The sequence below is a fragment of the Ailuropoda melanoleuca genome, chromosome 13 (assembly GCF_002007445.2).
Source record: "Ailuropoda melanoleuca isolate Jingjing chromosome 13, ASM200744v2, whole genome shotgun sequence".
Lineage (NCBI taxonomy): Eukaryota > Metazoa > Chordata > Mammalia > Carnivora > Ursidae > Ailuropoda > Ailuropoda melanoleuca.
In genome coordinates, this window is record NC_048230.1 from 5,925,486 (window position 1) to 5,949,263 (window position 23,778).

At 34.4% G+C, this 23,778-nt stretch overlaps 1 protein-coding gene across 1 annotated transcript in view; it reads left to right on the plus strand.

Annotated features, from left to right (window-relative positions):
• Positions 1-23,778, plus strand: part of NF1 (neurofibromin 1) — a 211,130-nt gene that overhangs the window by 18,086 nt on the left and 169,266 nt on the right. The window contains exons 6-12 of the mRNA XM_034640640.1: positions 5,386-5,453; positions 5,705-5,780; positions 6,711-6,868; positions 11,572-11,745; positions 12,225-12,347; positions 12,593-12,667; positions 17,810-17,941. Coding sequence (XP_034496531.1) covers positions 5,386-5,453; positions 5,705-5,780; positions 6,711-6,868; positions 11,572-11,745; positions 12,225-12,347; positions 12,593-12,667; positions 17,810-17,941 — 806 coding nt within the window. The remainder of the gene's footprint in view (positions 1-5,385; positions 5,454-5,704; positions 5,781-6,710; positions 6,869-11,571; positions 11,746-12,224; positions 12,348-12,592; positions 12,668-17,809; positions 17,942-23,778) is intronic.

Sequence of the window (23,778 nt, forward strand, 5' to 3'; positions counted from 1 at the left end):
TTTGATTTTAAAGCTTTGGAAAATGCTTTCCATGATTATGTTGATTAAAATAAACAGTCACAAGGAATTGAGAGAATTTCTGTGGTAAGCATGAAAGAGTTAATATATATCAAATATCAGTGAACATTATTAATAAACTGATTATAAGTGCCTAATTTCATTTCACAAAAATCCTTTTTTAGTTTTGTGTAGTATTGAATCCTGGCTAATTTATGTGAAACCTTATAGTATATGATTCACACTTTTTAATTTTACTTTGTGTACTGATTAAGGAATTATGAAAAATGTTTTTAGTGTTTAACCTAAAAGAAGATTTAGTTATATTAACTTTGAAAACCTCAACAGTTCTGCAGTGTAATTGTCAAAATACCTTGCTTATTGTTCTTAACATTTGCTTTAAACTCACTGTTAAAGGGTTTCACCAGAGATGTAAAAAGGCTAGCTATATCTAGGGGCGCCTGGGTGGCTCAGTTAAGCATCTGCCTTCAGCTCGGGTTATGATCTCAGGGCCCTGGGATTGAGCCCCATGTTGGGCTCCCTGCTCAGTGGGGAATCTGCTTCTCCCTCTGCGCCCCCCACCCCCCGCTCATGCTTGTGTGCTTTCTCTCTCAAAAAGGCTGTATCTCTGTAGATCAGTACTATAAGGCTGTGTTCTATCTCTATTACCAATTTTAGGTCATTACCATTATAAGACCAAGCAACAATTAAATCACTTTTAGTAATTTTAATAAAGAAATAAAATGGATCATTTTAGCTATTATGTTAAGTGGACAGCAATTGTTTTAAACTATAATAAACCACAACTCAGTTCACAGTTGAAATTTTAAGATTCTAGTATCTATCGTTAAATATTAAGGATGATAATATTTAGAGATTTTCTCTGTGTATAAAATTTAAGAAGTATAAGTGGGGTTTTGTGATTTTTCATAACTGCTTAGTGACATTTCAGAAATAAATCTAGGCTTGGTTGCCCATGAGTAGGTACATGTTTAAAATATCAGTTTTCGGGGCGCCTGGGTGGTGCAGTCGTTAAGCGTCTGCCTTCGGCTCAGGGCGTGATCCTGGCGTTCTGGGATCGAGCCCCACATCAGGCTCCTCCACTGGGAGCCTGCTTCTTCCTCTCCCACTCCCCCGATTGTGTTTCCTCTCTCACTGGCTGTCTCTTTCTCTGTCAAATAAATAAATAAAATCCTAAATGAAAATAAAAAAATCAAACAGTTTTCTTAGAAATGTTTACTGGGTGTTCTACACAACTAATGAATCGTTGAACACCACATCAAAAACTAATGATGTACTATATGTTGGCTAACCGAACATAATAAAAAAAAAAAATAAAATGCACACCATTTGTTAAGAAACTGTGTTCAAGAAACCATGCTAGCTAAGTGCTAGGATTACAAAGATTAATACAGTATTGAATCTTTCTCTATGGAGCTCATGGCCTGGTTTATGAGACAAATTTATTACTACCAAATTATTTGCAAAGTAATGTGGCAAACTCATTGGTAGGGTTAGCATATAGTGAGGGAAGAGGTATGTATTTGTTTGGGGGTATGAATAGTTAAGAGGAAAAGAGCAAGATATAGTGGTACAAGAGCAGGCCAGATTGTGGTAATAAAAGCAGAGTGACATTTGTTGGATTTTCAGCCCGTGCCACGCATTATCCTGTGCAGTTTCATGCCTTTTCTCATCCATCCTCACAGGAACCCTATGAAGCAGATAGTAGTAATATCATCCCCTATGTAGATGAGGAAATTGAGGTGTAAGTGACATTTCCAAGGTCAGACAGTGAGTGGCACAGTGAGATTCAAATCACATCTACCCATCTCTAGCGCCAAATGTTACACATTGTGCTTATAGGTTATATAATTTTTAAAAAATGGCCATGGGAAGTGATGGAAAGGCTTTAAGGTGGGGTCAATATTTTATTTTAGACATACCACTTTGCTTGAAATTTGCAGGGTGGCAAAAGGTTACATGAAGTTCTGGGACTTGGTTGTATAGTAATGTGAGTGAAAAATGAGGGTAGAGCAGCTCTGCATGGAATTGGGGTAGGGTAGAGACCAATTTGGTAATGGTATTTAGGAAGTAGAGTACACAAAATACATAAAATACGTCACCTAACATTTGGTGATTAATTTAGATACGTGAGGTTAAAGAGAAGTATCACCAAGTCTTACAGAGCAAGCAGATTAAGCAGGAAAGGAAAGGAAGGGTTGATAGCAGTAAAGAGCATAGCCAAGATAATGATAAATTTAGTTTTACATCTATTGCCTTTAAGGTATGGGTTGGCTGTCCAGTCAGAAACTTACAGAACTGGAGTAATAAGAGGCATATACATTGGAATTGAGAATAGACTACTGTGTATTACATATTTAAGGTATCGTAAAGGTAAGTTAACGTGGAAAGGCAAAAAGGCTCAAGAGTGCTTCGAAGTATAATGTCATTACTTGGAAATCAAAGGAGAGCAAGAGCTAGGAAAGTTGGAGGGATACATTTTAAAACGGACTTAGCAAATTACTTATTTCCAAGTCCAGAAAAAGGTGACATTTAATTTGTTTAGACAGTTTTATTACTCGAAGACTCAAATCTATCTAAGAAAGATATTTATATAAATATAGTAAGTACCTGATTCCCTTCATTAGAAGTCCACAGGGGTCAATAAAAACAAAAATAAACGAGTGGGACTGGTATAGTTGGTAAAGGTTCTGCACAGCAAAGGAAGCCTCAACAAAATGAGAAGGCAGCTTACTGAATGGGAGGAAATATTTGCAAATCATGTATCTGCTACGACGTTAATACACAAAATATGTGAAGAACTCATTCAACTCAATAGCAAAAAAAACCCTTCACATTGTGATTAAAAAATGGGCAGAGGACCTGAATAGGTATGTCTTCTTCCAAAGAAGACATCCAGGTGGCCAACAGGTACATGAAAAGATGTTCAACGTTAGTCATCATCAGGAGAATGCAAATCAGAACCACGATGAGCTATCTCCTCACGTTTCTTAGAATGGCTATTATCAAAACAACAAGAAATATAAGTGTTGGTGAGAATGTGAATATAAATTGGCACAGCTGCTAAGCAAAGCAGTATGGAGGTTCCTCAAAAAATTAAAGGTAGAACTGTATGATCCAGCAGTTCCACTTCTGGGTACTTATCCACAGAAAATGAAAACATTAACTTGAGAAGATCTATATACCTGGTGTTCATTGCAGCATTATTTTTGCCAAGGTATGGAAGCAACTTCAATATCCATTGACATATGAATGGATAAAGAAGATGTGAGATATATATGTATTTAAAGTGTACATATATGTTTATAAATATGTTTAAAATATAAATATGTATGTTATATAAATAAATATACGTTATATATAAAATATATAAAATGGAATATATGTATTCTATATTAAATTGGAGTATTATTCCACCATAAAAAAGAAGGAAATCTTACAATTTTTGACAACACGGGGCATCTGGGTGGCACAGCGGTTAAGCGTCTGCCTTCTGCTCAGGGCGTGATCCCGGCATTGTGGGTTCGAGCCCCACATCAGGCTTCTTGGCTGTGGGCCTGCTGCTTCCTCTCCCACTCCCCCTGCTTGTGTTCCCTCTCTCGCTGGCTGTCTCTGTCTCTGTCAAAAAAATAAATAAAATCTTTAAAAAAAAAAATTTGTGACAACACGGATGGACTTTGGGGGAATTATGCTAAGTGAAATATGTCAGACAGAGAAAAATACTATATGTCTCACTTACATGTAGAATCTTTTTTTAAAAAAGGAAGACAACCAAGCTCATAGATAGGGAGAACAGAGTGGTGTTTGCCAGATGTGGGGCAAGGGATGGGAGAGTGAGCAAAATGGGTGAAGGGAGTCAAAAGGTACAAACTCCAGTTATAAAAAGTCACAGGGATGTAGTGTACAGCATGGCAACTATAGTTAACAGTACTGGATTGTGTATTTAAAAGTTGCTAAGAGAGTAGATATTAAAAGTTCTCATCACAAGAAAAAAATTTGTAACTACATATGGTGATGGATGTTAACTAAACTTACTGTGATTATTCCACAATATATACAAATACTGAATCATTATGTTGTATATCTGAAACTAATATAATTTTGTATGTCAGCTATACCAGTTAAAACAAGTGAAGTCCATAGGTGGAGTTTTCTTCCAAGGGACTGTTACCAGTAAAATAGTTTATAGAAGGATCATCTTTTCCAGGTATAAATCTTTTTGTAGATGGGGACAACACATTGACGGAAGAGGAAATGAAAATATCTAATACATTCATATGGAGAAATGTTCAGTCTTGTTTTTAAAATGCAGTCCACTATTTTGAACAATCAAATTAGCAAAAGAAAAACATGTTTAATGATGACAAGAATGTGATAAGGCTGCTTTCGTATGCCGCTTGGTGTGAGTGGCATTTGGCCCAACCCTTCCGAAGATCAGCTTGGCAATATTTATCAAGAGCCTTAAAAAATATTCATCTCTTTGACTAGATAATTCTACTTCTGGACCTTATCCTAAAGAAATGAACAGTAATATGGAAAATATTTGGATATAAAAGTGTGTATTAGTGTTGTTTATAATAATGATATATTAGAAATATCTTAAACATACAATTGGAAAATGTTTAAATAACCAGTGACTTAATACGTTGACTTAAGTATTCTGAAAGACACCAGAGTGTGGCTTTGAAACCCAATTCAGTAGTTTGTTAGATCTGTAACCTCAGAAACACAATTTGCTCATTTGTAGTATCTGAAAATATTAAGATTTTGAAAGAAATATATTAGATTGAAAATACTTGGCTTGTTCTAACTGTTAAGTTAGTTACTATCATATTTAGAGTCATCAAATAAATGAGGAATTTTTAATGATATGGAAAAAATTTGGGATACTGTGTAAAATGAAAAGAACAGGTTTGATTTAGCCTTTATGATCTCAGTTGTGGTAAATATATTTGTCTTATACTGGCATATGAAAAGGGATGGAAGAAAGTTCATCAGACTGTTACCTGTGATTCTAAATGTTAGAATCGTGGATAATGTTTTAAATTCCCCTTAGATTGTTGTGTATTTTTTTAATTTTCTACAATGACCATGTGTTTTATACTTTAAAAATAAATTATTATTAAAAACAAAAGAATAAAACTAGAACCTTTGAGATTCAAGGCATATTTGCTTTTCACTGAATTTTGTCGTTAGTGAGTTTTTGGTTTATATTAATTGTCTTTACCTTCACATTGCTTACAAATAACCTGGAACAAAAGTTTGTATGTAAAAAGAAAGTTTTGTTGGTTTGTTTGTTTTTACAAGTAGCTCTGAATTTGTGTTAACTAAATAATTTTAGAGTTATTAAAAAATTTTTTTTTCCAGAAACTGCATTTAAATTTAAAGCGCTAAAGAAGGTTGCACAGTTAGCGGTTATAAATAGCCTGGAAAAAGTAAGTTATAACCTCTTTGATATTAAAATTTTGTTAAATTTTGCTTGTAAATGTTGCTGTCTTTACTATTTTGAATCAAAAGTCATGACTGGGTGATAATTTCACATTAATATTTAGGAGAAATAAATTGCAATACTCTTATGAAGGAAATTAGAAGTTTGTAATATAATTGGGGTTGTGTGACATTTTATTTACTATATTATGAAAATATCCCTGCTTTCATATAAAAACATATGTTTTGTTTTTTGTAGGCATTTTGGAACTGGGTAGAAAATTATCCAGATGAATTTACAAAGCTATACCAGATTCCACAGACTGATATGGCTGGTAAGAATAAGATTATTCATCTTTTAAACTCTTACTTGTGAGGTAAAAACCTATCACTTTCCAGATTATTTATGTTATTAAGGTGCTTTTCATCTTGTCAGCTGATGTCAAGTAGGAAATATTATTTTTCTCTTGTATTTCAAAATTTCCCTCAATCCTTTTCCTTTCCTTTGAGCAAATAGTAAAAGAAGTTTGGGATGAAGCTCTAATCTTTAATTAGAGTTGTGGGTTGGATATTTGATGACTCTTCTTTGTAGAGAGGTACTATTTTGTGCTCTGAGGCTTCATTTTGTATTTAGGGAGATGTGTACAAAGTGGTAATATCCTTACCTAGAATTCTTGAGACACAACTGTGATGCAGAGAATACAGACTCCTGGAGAGCTTTGATGATTCCCTTTGGGAAGCCGTCCAGTCTGTTTCTCGTGTACATCACACTTTGCATAAGGCCCTGCACGTTGAGACTAAACACAAGTTTGACTGTTCTGAAATGTGACCTTTCCTAGGATGGATCAAGATAGCTCCTTTGTTCTTTTTATTTATTTTTGAAAGATTCATTTATTTATTTGAGAGAGAATGAGAGTGAGAGAGAGTGCGGGGGAAGAGGGAGACAATATCCAAGCAGACTCCTGCTGAGCGTAGAGCCTGATGTGGGGCTCAGTCTCACAACCCATGAGATCATGACCTGGGCCGAAACCAAGAGTTGGATGCTTAACCAACTGAGCCACCCAGGCGCCCCAAAATAGCTCTTTTAATACATAGACAATATAATACTGCTTGTCTGCTTACCTGAAATTAAATTGTTTAATGAACTTCCCAGTTTATCTTTTAACAATGTGACCTTTGGGTTTTTGGATAGTGACGCCTTTTAGTTTAATGCCAGAGATATTCTTCTCATTTAGTAATATAATTTAATTGTATTTTTCACATAGAGTGTGCAGAAAAACTGTTTGACTTGGTGGATGGTTTTGCTGAAAGCACCAAACGTAAAGCAGCAGTTTGGCCATTACAAATCATTCTCCTTATCTTGTGTCCAGAAATAATCCAGGATATATCCAAGGATGTGGTTGATGAAAACAACATGAATAAGGTGAGGAGGGCAGAATTATTAGAATCCATCACTTTTGTGTTGTGGTATTTGCATGAACTTAGGGGTGATTCTGCTCTGTGCTAATGAAATTGTCTAGTAAGTCATTTTAGATATTTTAGAGCAGTTCTCATAGCATTTTATCAGGAAGGTAGGATACCATATATGCTGTCTGTAGTGAAATTGGTACTATAACAACTGATAATTCTAAGGGACTCTTAAAATTTTTAAAAAATAGAGCAGGGTAGGGTTAATCTTACTGTTTTATTTGAATTTCTGTATGCAGTTTGCTTTGGTAATGCATTCTTTATTTATTTATTAATTTGTGCCTCTTTGGGAGAAATGCTCTTACCTGAGTGAACATGAAGTGGGCTCCTGCATGACTTGCCTGTGGATGGGGATGTTCAGAATCAGCAGAATGATTCAGTACTTTGCAGAAATATTGGACAGGGAATTTATGCACTGAATGGCTAACTAAGTGAACTTAGGTAATCCTTTAGAGCCTGTGATGCTGTGGTACTCGACTTAGGTCTGTACCATTGTGAGGACACCATTTTTCATGTTAGATTGCTTTTGGAGCCTGTCAAAAGAGTAATTTTTGGGAGGGTTTCTGTTTCTTGGGAAAATAAACAGAGGTAAAAAGCTATTATAAATTCAGTACTACTCTTAAGTGAACTTATATTTGAATAATAACAGCTACATCTTCCTAAATGTTTATTGATCATTTGTATGTCTTACATGAATTTCTCATTTTCCATTGAATTGGTTTTTTTTTAAAATATTTTATTTATTTGAGAGAGCACAAGCGGGCAGAGGGGCAGAGGGAGAGGGAGAAGCAGGCTCCCCATTGAGCAGGGAGGCTGACGCGGGGCTCGATCCCAGGACCCTGGGATCATGACCTGAGCTGAAGGCAGATGCTTAATCACTGAGCCCTCCAGGCGCTCAAATTGTTTGTTCTTTATTGATTTGTAGGGTATGCGTTGTGTGTACACTTTTTACCTAGTTTCTCTTTTTAAACTTCATGGGTTTTTTTTTGTTTTGGTTTTTGCTGTTTAGATATTTAAAATTTGTAGTAGTCTACTCTTTTTCTTTTTGTCTCTTAACTTTTTTGGTCATACTGCTCCTACCCATGACTTCATGTATTCATTTTATTGAGATACAATTCACATACCATAAAATTCACTCTTTTAAAGTGTACAATTCAGTGGTTTTTAGCATATACAAAAAGTTGTGCCATCATCGCCATTATCTAATTCAAAGAACATTTTTGTCCCTGAAAGAAACCTCATACCTCTTAGCAGTCACTCCTTACTCCTTTCTCACTCTAGACTCTGACAACTACCAATCTGCTTTCTGTCTCTGTGGATTTGCCTATTCTGGATATTTCATATAAATGGAATCATAATAGTATCATTTGATACACAAAGGTTTTTCATTTTGATGTAGTCCAGTTTATCCATTTTTTTTGTTGCTAGTGCTTTTTTGGTATTATATCCAAAAAAAATCATTGCCACATCCAATGTTGAAAGATTTTCTTTTATGTTCTCTTCTAGGAGTTTTATAGTTTTAGCTGCTTAGATCTTTGAGCTATTTTGAGTTAATTTTTATGTATAAGGTAAGGGGAAAGGGTCTGGTTTCATTCTTTTGCTTATGGATATCCAGTTTGCCCAGCACCTTTTGTTCAAAAAACTGTCCTTTCTCCATTGAATGGTGTTAGCACACTTATTGAAAATAATTTGATCCTTTATGCAAGGATTTCTTTCTAGACTTCCTATTCTGTTTCATTGGTGTATAGGTCTGTTCTGATGGCAGTACCACATTGTTTTGATTACTGTAGCTTTGTAGTAAGTTTTGAAATCAGGAAGTATGAGTCTTCCAACTTTGTTCTTTCTCAAGATTGTTTTGGCAATTTCTCTTTACTTGACATACCATATGAATTTCTGGATGCGTTTTTCTATTTCTACAAAAAATGCTGTTGGGGTTTTGATAGGGATTGCATTGAATCTGCAGATTGTTTTGGGTACTATGGACATTTTAACAATGTCTTAAGTCTTCCAGTCAATGAACATGGGTTGTGTTTCCATTTATTTATGTCTTTAATTTCTTCTAACAGAGTTTTCATTGTATAAGCTTTCACCACCTTTGTTAATTCCCAACTATTCTATTCTTTTTAATGCTATCGTAAGTAGAATTGTTTTCCTACTTTCCTTTTTAGATGGTTCATTGCTAGTGTCTAGAAATGCAACTGATTTTTATATGTTGATTTTGTATCCTAGAACTTTGCTGAATTTATTAGCTCTAACAGGTGTGTGTGTGTGTGTGTGTTTAAGGTGTTTGGAAAATAAGATTGTATCATCTGAGAACAGAGGCCATTTTATTTCTTCCTTTTCAATTTGAATGACTTTTAATTTTTTAAATTTTCTTTTTCTCTTCCTTAATGTTCTGCCTAGAACTTCCCCTAATAATGTTGAAAAGAAGGGGCAAAACTAGGCATCCTTATCTTGTTCCTATTAGGAGAAAAGCTTTCAGTCTTTCACCGTCGTGAGTGTGATGTTAGCTATCATTTTTTATGTTTGGCTGTTATCGTGTTGAGGAAATTTTCTTCTATTCCTAGCTTATCCAGTGCTGTTATCATGAGAGGGTGTTGAATTTTGTCAAATGTTTTTTCTGCATCAATTGTAAGGATAATGTGAGTTTTTTCCCTTCATTCTACTAATGTGGTATATTATATTGATTAATTTTTGTTGTTGAACCTTTTTTGCGCTCTACAAATAAAACCCATTTGGTTATGGTGTATAATCCTTTTAATATACTGCTGAATTTGGTTTGCTAGTTCTTCTTGAGGATTTTTTCATCAGTATTTTTAGGGCTATTGGTCTCTAGTTTCCTTGTCATGTTTTTGTTTGGCTTTAGCATTAAGGTAATGCTGGCCTAATGAGATGAGTTAGGAAGTGTTCCCTCTCCTTTAAATTTTTCCAAGTGTTTGAGAAAGATTGGTGGTATTAATTCTTATTTAAATGTGTGATAGAATTCACCAGTGAAAACACCTGTCCTGGGCTTTTCTTTGTTGGGACGTTTTTGGTTACTGATTTAATCTCTGTACTAGTTCTAGGTCAATTCAGATTTTCTATTTCTTAATGAATCAGTTTTGGTAGATTGTATATTTCTTGGAATTTGCCTATTTTGTCTAAATTATCCAATGTTGGCATATAATTTTTCATAGTATTATTTTATAATTTATTTCTTTAGAAATAGTAATGTTCTCACTTTCAGCTCTGATTTATGGTAATGTGGGTCTTCTGTCTGTCTTTCTTAATCTAGCAAAAGGTCTCTCACATTTCTTGGCCCATTCAAAGAACCAGCTTTTGATTTTGATTTTTTCCTGTTGTTTTTCTCTTCTCTGTCTTTGCTCTAATCTTTATCATTTCCTTCCTTCTGCTAGGTTTGGATTTAGTTTGTTCTTCTTTTTCTAGTTCCTTAAGGTACACAGTTAGGTTATTGAATTGAGAGCTTTCTTTTTAATGTGAGTGTTTCCAGCTACAAATTCTCCTCTTAGCATTGCTTCCACTGCATGCCATTTTTGGTGTTGTGTTTTCACTTTGATTTATTTTGATATCTTTTCTAACTTTCTTTGTGATTTTCTTTCTTTGATCATTGGTGTTCATGTGTCTGTGAACTCTCCAGTTTTCTTTCTGCTGTTGATTTCTAGTTTCATTGTGATCAAGAGAAATCTATCTATCTTTCTCTTTCTTTCTTTCTTTCTTTCTTTCTTTCTTTCTTTCTTTCTTTCCTTTTTTAAGATTTTATTTATTTATTTGACAGAAAGAGAGAGAGAGCATGCACAAGCAGGGGGAGCTACAGAAGGAGAGGGAGAAGCAGGTTCCCTACTGAGCAGGGAGGTAGATGCGGGGCTCGATCCCAGCACCCTGGGATCATGACCTGAGCTGAAGGCCAACTCTTAATCGACTGAGCCACCCAGGTGCCCCAGGAAAAATATTTCGTATGATTTCAGTCTCTTTAAATTGATTAAGATGTGTTTTATAGCCTAACATATGGTCTGTCCTCAATATTGTTCTTGTGTACTGGAGAAGAATATATATTCTGCTGTTGTTCGATCAGTTTAGCTTTTGACACGGTATATTTGAGAATACATATAAATGGAGATGTGAGATTTTCATTTAGGAGAAAAGCAGAAGCAGAAATTTGTTAGTGTGCTGCAAAGAGGGCTTGAGATCACAAGAATGGATAACTTTTTGTGAGGAACAGAATTTATTTAGAGCGGTAGAACAGCCTTGGGTATGTCCTTAGTTGGAAGGCTAAAGGTTGAATATAGCCTGGAGTTTTAGAAAAGAATCAACGGTTTGGTATAGACCACAACCAAGACAGTGTAATATTTAGAAATATTTAGGAAGAGAATATAATCAGCTGAATTCAGGGTTGAGAAGTCAGCTACCTTGTTTGGGAAGCACTGTGTCTTAAGTTCCTTTAATAATTTAACACAGAAAGTGAAGAACGGATTCTGGTTTTGAGAAACATGTAAATGATGACAACTACTTAAATTGTGCAATTAAAAATCAGAAATACCAATTATGTAGTTTTAGAATATAGTTTTTAGAGGCTGATCATCTGCTATTTTATTAGATCCGAAGTGTTAGAAATTGCTCATTTATTAACTAGAAACTCCTTTCTATATTTGAATTCTGTAGAAGTTGTTCCTGGACAGTCTACGAAAAGCACTTGCTGGCCACGGAGGAAGCAGGCAGCTGACGGAAAGTGCTGCAATCGCTTGTGTCAAACTGTGTAAAGCAAGTACTTACATCAATTGGGAAGATAACTCTGTCATTTTCCTACTAGTTCAGTCCATGGTGGTTGATCTTAAGGTAATATGCTTATTATTTCTTTACTACAAACTTTAAGAAAACTTAAAGGAAAAATAAACTCCTCCTCAAGTATTACAATACTTAGATCATTGTCAGAGATCATTGCTAACCCTGAAGTTCTGAATTGTCTCGGATGGTAAGTTCATAAGACCTGCTTTTGTTGTTTCTGGGTTACTCAGACTAAATTGGCTTAGAATATGATGAAAACACAGAATTAACTGGTTTACTTAAGTTATCATAAATATTCAGGCTTGGTTTTAAAATAATGTAGTAGAATTTAGGGCCTGAAAGGAACCATATCTGGTATAGTAAGAATTTTGTCAGACTGATGAACCACAACGTTAGTGCTTTGTGCTGCTTCTCGCAACAGAATGTTATTTCCCTGCATGTGGATGCTGTGTTGATATTATTAAATAGTAGTTGAAAAAAATACTGAATGATTGTTTAAAGGCTTTTGTTTTCTTTTGGGATTTTCACAGAACCTGCTTTTTAATCCAAGTAAACCATTCTCAAGAGGCAGTCAGCCTGCAGATGTGGATCTCATGATTGACTGCCTTGTTTCTTGCTTTCGTATAAGCCCTCACAACAACCAACATTTTAAGGTGAGAGCATTGGTTTTTATCCAGTTAATGTTTACTGATGCTGTTGATCCTTTCTTTATGAATGTGAAAAGACTAGAAAGATGAATTGGTATTTCTCAATATTATATATTAATGTTAATTTTAAGACCTGAAGAATTTATTCTGTTTTTTAAAAACTTTTTTTTTTTCTGTTTCTTGTTATCCTCATTTGTGTTGAATATTTTTCTCACAGAAATAATATACAATTTTTTCCTTTTCCGTTGTAGATCTGCCTGGCTCAGAATTCCCCTTCTACATTTCACTATGTGCTGGTAAATTCACTCCATCGAATCATCACCAATGTAAGTCCAAAAGGTATTGCTAAATTACTTAAAATTTTTTTCTTCCTTTCTTTACTTTTTAATTTCTTTTTGAGAAAGACATTTTTGGTTTTTAAAAGGTTTTGAACTTAGATGTATGGTATAGGGAGATTTCTCACAGGTGATTATATCTAGTAACTGATATACAATTGTATTTTTCATTTTCTATTTGACCTGAGGGACTTTATTGAGAAAAGCGGAGTTAATAGGATCCTTTGGAAAGATTAAACCTAAAATACTTTATTTGCATCAAAAGCCCTTATGAACAGTGCCACTGAGAATATGATTGAATATTTTCATCCAGACTCTTTAAACATTATTTTAATACTCTTAGCCTTTTCCCAGCATTTGATACATTCTGACTTGTCACTTTACCATTTAAGTTAAAAGTAGTAACTTTATGTTGTAGGCCAGTATGGTACATTTTAAAAATGGTGAGATCATATTTGATTGTACTTTTTAGTCTTCCTTAAATAAATATTAACACTTTTAAATAGAGGTGTTGACATAATACAAAAGCATATCAGATAAAATAAGCGAGCTCATTAAAAGGTACTTGTGAAACCTTCGACTCTGATGTGAATACTATTGGGTAGAATGATAATGAAACCTTATCAGATTTATACCATGAAGTTTTATGACCATTACAGAGTCTCACTGAAGACAGTTTTGGAAATATTTTGTCTTGAAATCACATGAAGTTTTTCTTAGATATTTGGACTCCTAATCTTAAAAATTCTGCCAAATTCTGTTCTTCTGGTTAGGAACAATAATATTTTAAAGGTTCTCAAGCTCTACTTTTATCTATTTATGTATAAATTGGTCAGCCTTTTCTTTTTCTCCCTTCAAAAGGGCTTTATTTATTTATTTATTTATTTATTTATTTATTTATTTATTGGTGGGCAGCAAAGCAAAGTTTATTGAGTGATAGTACAAAGCTCCCAAAGAGGGAGGGGGCCTGAGACGGTTGCCTTAAAAAGGGCCTTAATCATCGTTTACTTAGGTATTATTTGTCCTCTTTATAATCAAATTCCATTTTAAGAGTTTATCTCTAATGAGTTAAAAATTCCTCCGCACATTCATTTGCCTTGGATGTGTAAAATTCTGCCTTTTTTCTTCTGCTCCTCTTCTCTTCTTTTCTTTACTTTTTTAGTGAGGGAGGGGCAGAGGCAGAGGGAAAGAGAGAATCTTAAACAGGCTGTATACTCAGCACAAAGCCTAACACGGGGCTCCATCTCATGACCCTGAGATCATGACCCTAGCCGAGATCAAGAGTTGGACACTGAACCGACTGAGCCACCCAGCCACCCCTATTTTCTCTTCTTTTATCCATTACTGCCGGGGAAGAATAACTCTAAATCTATTTAGTGACACATTTAGTTTTTCTCAGTGGGGTGCTAGTAGCATTTGGGGCAGGGCAGTTCTTTGTTGTGCAGGACTACCTTGTATATCGCCAGACGCCTAGCATATCTCTGATCCTCATTTCATTAAATGCCATTTGGGCCACTTCCCTCCTCCCACCCCCAGACATTAGAAACAATTAAAATGCCTTGAGGGAATGATATGTTGTTCAGTTGAGTATCCATGGGTTAAATTTTAGGTTAAATGTTATTTATCCCAAAAGGGAAAGCTTAATGAATCTGATCGCAGATAAGGTATGTTTGTATTAAAAACTTACTTTACTTTTGTCAGGGTAGTGAGCCAAGACATTGTGTCCTCAATGTTTACTTTCGAGGCCATTTTAAGAAAAAAAAAAAAGAGAGAGAGATGATTTCCCCCCTCAGGTTTATGTGTAATTCAGAATTGAAATATTATTTTTGTCCTTTGACTTATAATACTAAAAGCATTCCATTTAGTAGAGTGGATGGTTTTAGATAAATGCTTAACACTTGAATTTAATAAACCCAAGTATATACTTTTTTGATACTTTGTGGCTAGTTACTTTAATTGTGAAATATTTTTGTCTACAATTGAATATATAGAGCACTTTCAAGCATGGACTTGGCACTGCTGTAAGTGGCTGAGCTGCTCCTTTGTGGGTTTAAAGCATGCCTGGAGTGGTACTTCATGCATGCGTCAGTGTATATGGTGAAGTGGTTGTGCATCCTTCTGTACTCCGATGAGTACTGCATGTGTGAAGGTGGGGTGTGTCTGTATCAGAGGTCACGTCAATATGAAGTCTGTTTTTTATAAAGAAAAACTTATATTGGCTAAGTTTTAAAATACTCAGCATCAGTAACCTTTAATGAATAGCTTGACAAAAAGCATACATTTGAGTCTATAAAATATCTTTTAAAGGTATACTTTAGATGATGATACTTTATCATATTATAGAATGTTTGATAAGTTGTTTCTTGTTAGGGTTGGTTTTTTTCTTTCCTATGGTTTGAGGCTAATAGAGATTGAATCTGAAGTACTTTCTGACTGAAAAGGACCATTCATAAAATAACTATGCAGATTTATGGAATTGACCATTACAGAGTCTCACTGAAGACAGTTTTGGAAATACTTTGTCTTGAAATCCCATGAAGTTTTTCTTAGATATTTGGACTCCTAAACTTAAATTTATTCTTAGTGTAAGATTTCCTTTTCATTGATTCTTGGTTCAATACACCTCATAAGTTCTTTTCTTCCATGGTTCTTCAGCCAAATTCACAGATTTTGTTTCTTACTGTCACATTGTCAAATAAGATAAAAGTTTTAGTTGTTTTTGAGGGGTTATGTAGAATTGATAGTGGTTTGCAGTTTTGTTTTCTTTCTGGGAAACATACTCATACTCTGTTCATAAGTATGCTGTTTAGATATAAAATATTCTGTTTCTTCCTAAGAAATCTAAAAATCTGTTCACTGTGAATTTTATTATACTATAGACTTTTGTCAGCTTTGAAAGTAGTAGTCATAGTACTGTCACTTTTTTTTATTATGGCATGCTAAAGAGATGAATTATAATTATAAGATCTGTATTATGTTCTTAATCTTCATTGGCTTCCTTTACGTTAAATTAGGTATGTTGTTATAATTGGGAAATTAAAGAAATAGTAATACACATAGGTGACCCAGATATCTTAGTGATCAGCGGAACATGCTGTAGCTGTTCAGTACTTAGTGTTCTGGTTTTTTCCTTATGCAGTTTGTTGTAGCTTCCTTATAGATAGCTCACATACTGAGAATGACATGATCTCTTCCTACTGAGAGGTTGGTTAAGTTCTCGCCAAGGCACTTGAAAATTTATTTAAGTAATCTCTTGAAGAATTGCCCTAGTTTGCTCATACTATGTACTTGTAAAAGTATTGCCATTTGTTGGGCAATAAACTTAGCGTTTTCAAGGAGAAAAAAAAGAGAATGTCTACTTTAGTTGACTAGTTTCAGAAGGGACACATTTAGTAACTGCTTAAAACACTATAATTTTTGCCAACTACATGATGCCTAGTTTTTAGTGCATATTTTATTTGAAAGTGTATCTTTAACTTTTACATTAAAATGAATAAATTTTTATATTTTGAAAAATGGCAGTTATGAAAATCACTAAATCTTAAGTTAAAATCATGTTATTTTATAGGATGCATCTGGTACCATGATATGATTCCAGTAACTATTGATGTAGCATAATAGTTTGGATAGGTGTTATTTGAAATGCATCTTTCTTTAGTTATTAGTTTGTGACAAGATATTATGGGGTCAGGAGAATGAGTTGAACCCTTATCTCAGTGCATCATTGTGATCATTCAGCCTTTGTTTCTTTAGGCTGATTAATACAAGCTGTATAAATTAGTAAATGTATGGAAATCAAGCTGTGTTGATTGCTTGGGCAAATCAGATGACTAAATTGACCAAAGTTTAAAGAGTCCGTTATGTAACCAAACTAAAATTTGTTAATTTGTTAGGAATTAGCTTAAATAAAGGAAGAGTTGGGGGAATAGCAGAAACAACCATACTGTCAAAAGAGAATTTATTTCTTCCCTCACAGCTTTGCGGTCCCTTCCTATAAATAGAGTTTACTATTCAAATTGTGTATTATAGGTTGATTGCATAATTTACTATCTGGTAATTTGAGTTTGTAATCTAATTTTAGATTAAGGTAATGTAACTTGATGCTACCTAGAATATTCTGAGAATTATGGGTGAAGAAATTAGAGGTTGAGAACTTAGCTTCATTTTGGAGAGAAGGAACCTGGGAATAGGGTGTGATGCTCTTAAGTCCTCTTCCTGTGCTAGTTCAGTCATTCTTTCAGGTGCTTCCTGTGGAGCGGAGTGTCTAAGCTGCAAGCCTACGTCTGGAGTTGTCCCATACCTTGTATGCTCTCCATATGGAGTGAAAATGCATCCGTTTTTGTGTTAACCGACAGACAGACTTTATAGCTTTAGTGATTTTCGTAACATAGTAATTAATTTTAAAGTTAAATTAGGCACCATTCAAATAAAATAGGCACTAGAAACTAGAACCAAAGCTTAAACAGGTGTAACTGAAATAGATAAATATTTACATATAAAATTATTACCTTTAAATCTGTTTAGCTATGATCAGTTTGTCTTTGTGGTGATCATTAGTCCTTTTGTGTATTGTACCATCATTGCATATCAATTTAAGATTATAGGTTTACTAATAGCTTTATCTCATTTACTAATTTTGTGTTGTACTTACCATTGTTGTTTGTAGGCATATAAGTGATGGTTTGCCACATATTCCTTCAACATTGTGTTGAACCACTAATCTTTTTTAAAGCTTTGATAGTAGCATTCTTACATGGGAAAATATATACTATCTATATATGCCTATGTTTCTGAAATGTATAAAATGTTAAACTTAAAAAAAAAAAAAGATTGGCTACAGAATTAGCTCTCCAAAGACTGTTTTTCAGATTCATTAGCTTATCAGTTAGCTTATGCTCATACACATGAAGTGGCAATTTGTCTCATGTTCATTATTATATTTTAAAATAAATGTATGGGTTAGTATTTGAATTAAAGATATTATTTGAAGACTTTGGAAATCATGGTGTGTGTTTGCATGGTCTTAGAAAGTTTTTCACAGAAGGATAAAACATAAGGCAACAGTGTTAACCAGAGTGTATAACTCATGCAAATTTGTACTTTTCCTCTCTTATGGTCTCTGTTTTTCTTCAGTCTGCGTTGGATTGGTGGCCCAAGATTGATGCTGTATATTGTCACTCAGTTGAGCTTCGAAACATGTTTGGCGAAACCCTTCATAAAGCTGTGCAGGGTTGTGGAGCACACCCAGCAATACGAATGGCACCGGTAAGATTCGTCATGAATTTGCATCCCACCTTCTTCCTACTGCATTTTCAGTGTCCCTATCCTATTCCTGCTTTTTTATGTTAGAAAACCAAACGAGTCCCTTCTTTTCTGTAAGTGTGGTATGTTGTATACTGCAGTGATGTTGCAATGCTAGTTAATGGTATTTGTTTTTCACTATTTCAGTGGGTTGAACTTATTTTTCTCAGAGAAATTTTCTCACAAAATGCTGTTAAAATCTTAATTTCTCTCTCTCTTTTTTTTTCTTGTCTTTTTTACTTTCTTTTTCCTGTAACTTTTCCTAATGAATCAAAATATTTTGGTTTGTTCCTCGTCGTTGGGGATGAGTAAGGGAAGCCTAAATCCTGGGTTAGAGCGAATGTTTCTACTAATGCACGGTTTTTGCCCATTGGATCCTGAACATTGCACATAGGAAATTAGAAATAAAATTAAACATTTTTATTTAAAATAAAAATATTTCATGTTTCAGCATATATGCTTTTTGTGTTTAAAAATGATAGACACTTTGATATTGAAGTTTGTTTAAACTTAGTAAAAGGAGTGTTTTTAAATGAGGTATTCTAACATAAATATTCTTAAATGGAATTTTAAAACTCATACGGAACCAGTTTAAACAGACAATTACAGATTGTAGAAGTCATTTCTTGGTATTTATGTATAGCAAGAGTATTACACATGGCAGCTCTTGACATTGATTGGTGGTGCTTTGTCTTCTGCTTCTTATTTTCTATTCTTATTGGCTGCTGTCGCTCACATGATCAGATGCCAACCAGTCACTGTTTTGCATGGCAGTGGGCTTCTGTGGCTGTAAGTATGACCCATTGTAACTACCTCAGAAAAGTCCTTGGTTTCTTTGACTTTTCTGTGTATAGTTACTGTAATAGTCACATCATGTCATTTCAGATGAAAATGTAGCATGTTTTTACCTATTGGTTTTATCTAGTAAATGAGCCACTTCACACTTAGAATTTAAATAGCTTCCTCCCTAGCATGCTTCTCTTTTCCCAAGTTCCCTTAGTCAATAAAATATTTTGGTTTAATACAGTTGTAGTTCACTCTTACCCAGTCATCAGTAATTGTTCCTGAGGATTATTTCTCTCAGATGTTCAAATAGAGAAGTTTGCTATGCCATATATTTTGGGATTATTTAGTCTAAAAAGTTAGAGCCAAAGAGCATGGCAATTATGTTTTCTTAAGTAAAATAAATAAAATGCGGAGTTATTTTTAGTTGACTTTTTGTGATACCAAGTACTTAATTTTTTAGAAAATTGAAAATTTCAATCTAATTGGAGGTAAACATAAGTAATAGTTACTTAAATGTCGTTTAACTAGACATTTCAAAAGTTGTTTTGGAAAATGACAGAATAAATTGTTTAAAAATTATTCATTTTAAATATCTTCTAGGGAATTAGAACTTTATTTGACTTTTTAAGTTTTCTACTTCTTCTGGTAGAAAATTAATGGCCTCCAATAATAAAAATTGGTAGGAAGTTAATATTTACTTCCACTTTAATTTCAATATCCAGTTTACCAGCTCTGCAATTTAATTTTCTGTGCATGAGAACTGAAAGAAAATGAAACTAAATTATTCTTTTGAATAGAGACAAAATTTGATTGGTAGTCTGAAAATGTTCCCTACATTTAGAAGTTATTTTACTGCTTAGCTCTATGTATTAACCAATTCTAGAAGCAACATATTGTATTACTGAAAGTTATTTCATAAAAGCCATAACTAGACTTCTTTTGGTCCAAGGACACCCATGATAAGAATTTAGTTTTTATTTCCTATTATTCTCTGAAAGCCTCAGTATATATTTGATTTGCAAAATCATTCTTAAGCTGTTTATATTTATGTATGTATATATGTATGAAATTTTGTATGTATATGTATACATATATATACACACACTTACACACACATATGTATATAATTGTACATAGTGGCTGAAGGAGAGCTTTCTGGCTAATCTTCTTACCAGAAAAATTAATTAACAGATTTAATATAAAATAATTTTTTAGAATAATAAAATGTTATCCATCCATCCAGTTAAGGTGAATCTTACCCCTCTTAAACCTGGTGAGTGAAGAGCCAGACAACAAATGTGGAAATATTGAGCTCTCCCACAAGCTGCCAGGCGTAATGTTAATACCAGGGAAGCATGACAAACTAAGCAGACAGGAACTTTCTCACAAAGATGTCAGTCTTGCAGCTTTTGCTTGAACACTTCTAATAAAGAGCTCACTACAGGTGGCCATCAGGTTTGGAAACACAGAAATTCATAATACATGGTTTAAATATGTGACATCAGGGTTTCTCAACCTTGGCACTATTGATATTTTGGACTGTTGTAGGGGACTATCTTATGTTGTAGGATGCTTTACAGCATTTCTAGCCTCTACCCACTACATGCCAGTAGTACCAGTCCTGCCAGTCCAAAAACGTCTCCAGGTGTTTCCACTTTGCCCTGGGAGACAACTGCCCCCAGTTGAGAACCACTGTATTACAGCGGGTTGTCCTCATTTGCATTGCCTCAGATGATTCGTGTCTCTGACAAACCGGAGCCATGGCGGTCATGGAGTTCAGTCTGTAAGAAGGCTTTGTAAACCACCGCGTGTTTTGGAGGTGGATGTATTTCTTGTAGGAAAGCAATTTGAAGGTTTTTCTTTAACCAAGATGGACTCATCTCCCTATCACTCCCATTCATCATTGATCCTCTCTTTTTCTTAAGCTCCATAGAATACTTCTGATTCTTCCATTAAGACAGCACTGCAGATATTTCAATGAAGTTACCCTGTAGTCCTGAGGTTTCTTTTTATTTTTATACGATTTTAGCATTGGGAGGGATTTTATTATTTCAGCTTCTTTAAAAGCTTGTGGGGTCTGTGTGTGTACTGTTTGATCTGCACAAATAATGCTTAATGAGTGACAAACAGTCACATGATGAGCGAATAGTTGACATTCATTTCAGTGTCTGTCCAGTTCTTCAGCTGTCTTCCCTCGCTAGTGCATTAGCTTGATTAAAGCAGGAGCTCTGTCTGGCTTGTCACCCACGGGGTTCCTGGCTCCCAAAATAGCATCTGGCACGTAGTAGGCATTTAGTACATATTTGTTGAATGAGTGGATGAATTTTTTTCTTGATTTGCTTTTAAAACCCTCCTCTGATTTGCTTCTCTTTTGGAAAAAATTCAACCTAACGCTTTTTATTTTTCAATTAAAATGATGTATTAAGATCTGATTTTAGTGTTCCAGATGTGGCGTAACTGAAAAACGCCATTAACCTGCTGTGCCTGCATACCATGTTTCTACTAATAGAGTTTAAGATTACGTTATTATCTTGGATTGAGCTCTTTGGCATTTAAACATTTTAGTCTTTCCATATGAACATTGAGCCATGGCTTCTCCATTTTATACTTTTGCAGTATCTTTAAAAATTTGAAATACTTTTTTAGCACCTTTACTGTTTTAAAACTAAGGTAGCTGATTAATAATTGATGTATGCATTTTCACAAATACGTGTAATTTTTGCTTCTTAAGGAGATCCTGGCTCAGCAAATGCTCTTACATGCCTGTAATTCAGTCTTAGTCTTAAATAAGTTAACAAATGGTTTAGGCCCTTAATAGGCAGCTAAATATTCTGATTAATGAATTTATTCCTGGGCATGACCGCTTCTCTTCTTTGGCCAAAGAGCATATACCAGCTTGGATTCTTACTAATATCTGTAGTATGGAAGGCCAATCAGTAAATTAATGAATGGATTATTTTTCTTACATTTCTAGTTAAGAAATTTTTTCTTTAGTGTGTTGTTCCTGATTTTATATAACCCCCTAATGGTCATTAATTAAAAGATATTTGAATTGAAAACTTTAACCTTTCAAGTCCTTACTCCATATTAGGCAGCAGTGCTGGAATAAAATTTATATGCTGATACCTGAGATTAAGAGATGACATAATTGACCTATTAACTTTCTGGAAGTGCTTACTGAATAAGAGATGACCGTTGTGTCTGTCGGTTGTCCTCTAACCTGTGTCCCTGTGCAGTGGTTGCATCAGGGAGGAGCAGTCACACTAAGCTATGACTTAGTAAATAGATTTGTTTAGTGAAAGTTGATCACTTTGATCTAAGGTGTTACCATGATCGAGAATGAAAAAAGAACAGAATCTAATGGGAGCAAACAGTAAAAGCAGAATTTATTACATACATTTGGTAAGATATTTGCAACGGGATTATAAATTTAAAAGCAAACAATATTTGTAAGTTTTGTGTTTCTTTTCTGTAGTTCCATTCTTGAGCATTAACGTGTATGTTAGATAGCTGTTTTCCCCTTTGAGGACCATAACCCTTCATCGTTCTTGGGCATACTAGCATATTCACTTACTACTCTTAAACATTGAGGATGTGGCTGTGTGTTACAGATAGGCATCTCCACTTTTTACCTTTGAAAGAGCCCATTTAATTGGACATTTTTGTTATGGGTATATAGATGCTGGATAGCCTTTATCTGTGTATATACAATTTCTCCAAGGAAGCCATGCTGATACCCAACAGGTGCATGTTCAACATCACTAAACATCAAGGAAGTACAAACAAAACCATAGTGATATATCACCTCACACTAATCGGAATGATTAGAACAAAAACAAGAAATAACAGGTGTTGGCAGATGTGGAGTAAAGGGAACCCTTGTGCATTGTTGGTCAGAATGTAAATTGATGCAGACACTACAGAAAACAGTATGGAGGTTTTTCAAAAAGTTAAAAATAGAGATACTGTCCAGTCCAGCAACTCCACTCCTAGATATTTATCTGAAGAAAACAAGAACACTAATTTGAAAAGACAAGCACCCCTATGTTCATTGCAACATTATTTACAATAGCAAGATATGGAAGCAATCTAAGTGTCCATCAGACGAATGAATAAGAAGTTGTGGTTTATATACATACTGGAATATTACTTAGCCATAAAAAAGAATGGAATCTGGCCATTTGCAACAACATGGTTGGACCTCAGGGTTATTATGCTAAGTGAAATAAGTCAGGCAGAGAAAGACAAATACCATATGATTTCACTTATGTGGAATCTAAAAAACAAAACAGAAACAGACTGATAGATACAGAGAACAAACTGATGGTTGCCAGAAGGGAGGGCAGTCGGGGGTTGGGGGATCAATGAAACAGGTGAAGGGGATTAAGAGGTGCTACTTTCTTTCAGTTATAAAGTAAGACTTTGGGATGTAATGCACAGCATAGGAAATATAATCAATAATGTTATAACCACTTTGTGTGGTGATAAATGGTAACTAGACTTACCGTGGTGACCATTTTGGAATGTATATAAATATTAAATCACTATGTTGTACACCTAAAACTGAAAACATTAATAAAGGCATATATTTCAGAACTTGATATTTTTATGCCCTTTTAAAGGGAGGGGGAAAATGATTTATAACAATAGAAAGAGGTGGTTTTGTGTCCAGAAGGTAATTATTGGATTTTTGGTTGAATAACATTTGTAATTATGGTATCAGCACAGCATCTACCATAGTATCTCTGTAACTGAAGCACATTTTTCATGACTTGTCTTTGTCAAAGAGTTCCTTCTCCGTTTTACTAACGTTCTTCAGGCAAAATACATGCATTCTATAACTTGAGAGAGGTGGAATGCCGTTGAAGGAAAAAGCAAAACTTAAAATTAAACTATTGAATTATAGAGATTGCCACTATACCATATTTCATCAAGTCTAAGAAACACTTATTTTTAGTTTTTAACATCTCTGAAATTGTAACAACGTCTTGTTTGTCTCGTGTCTTAAGAGTTGA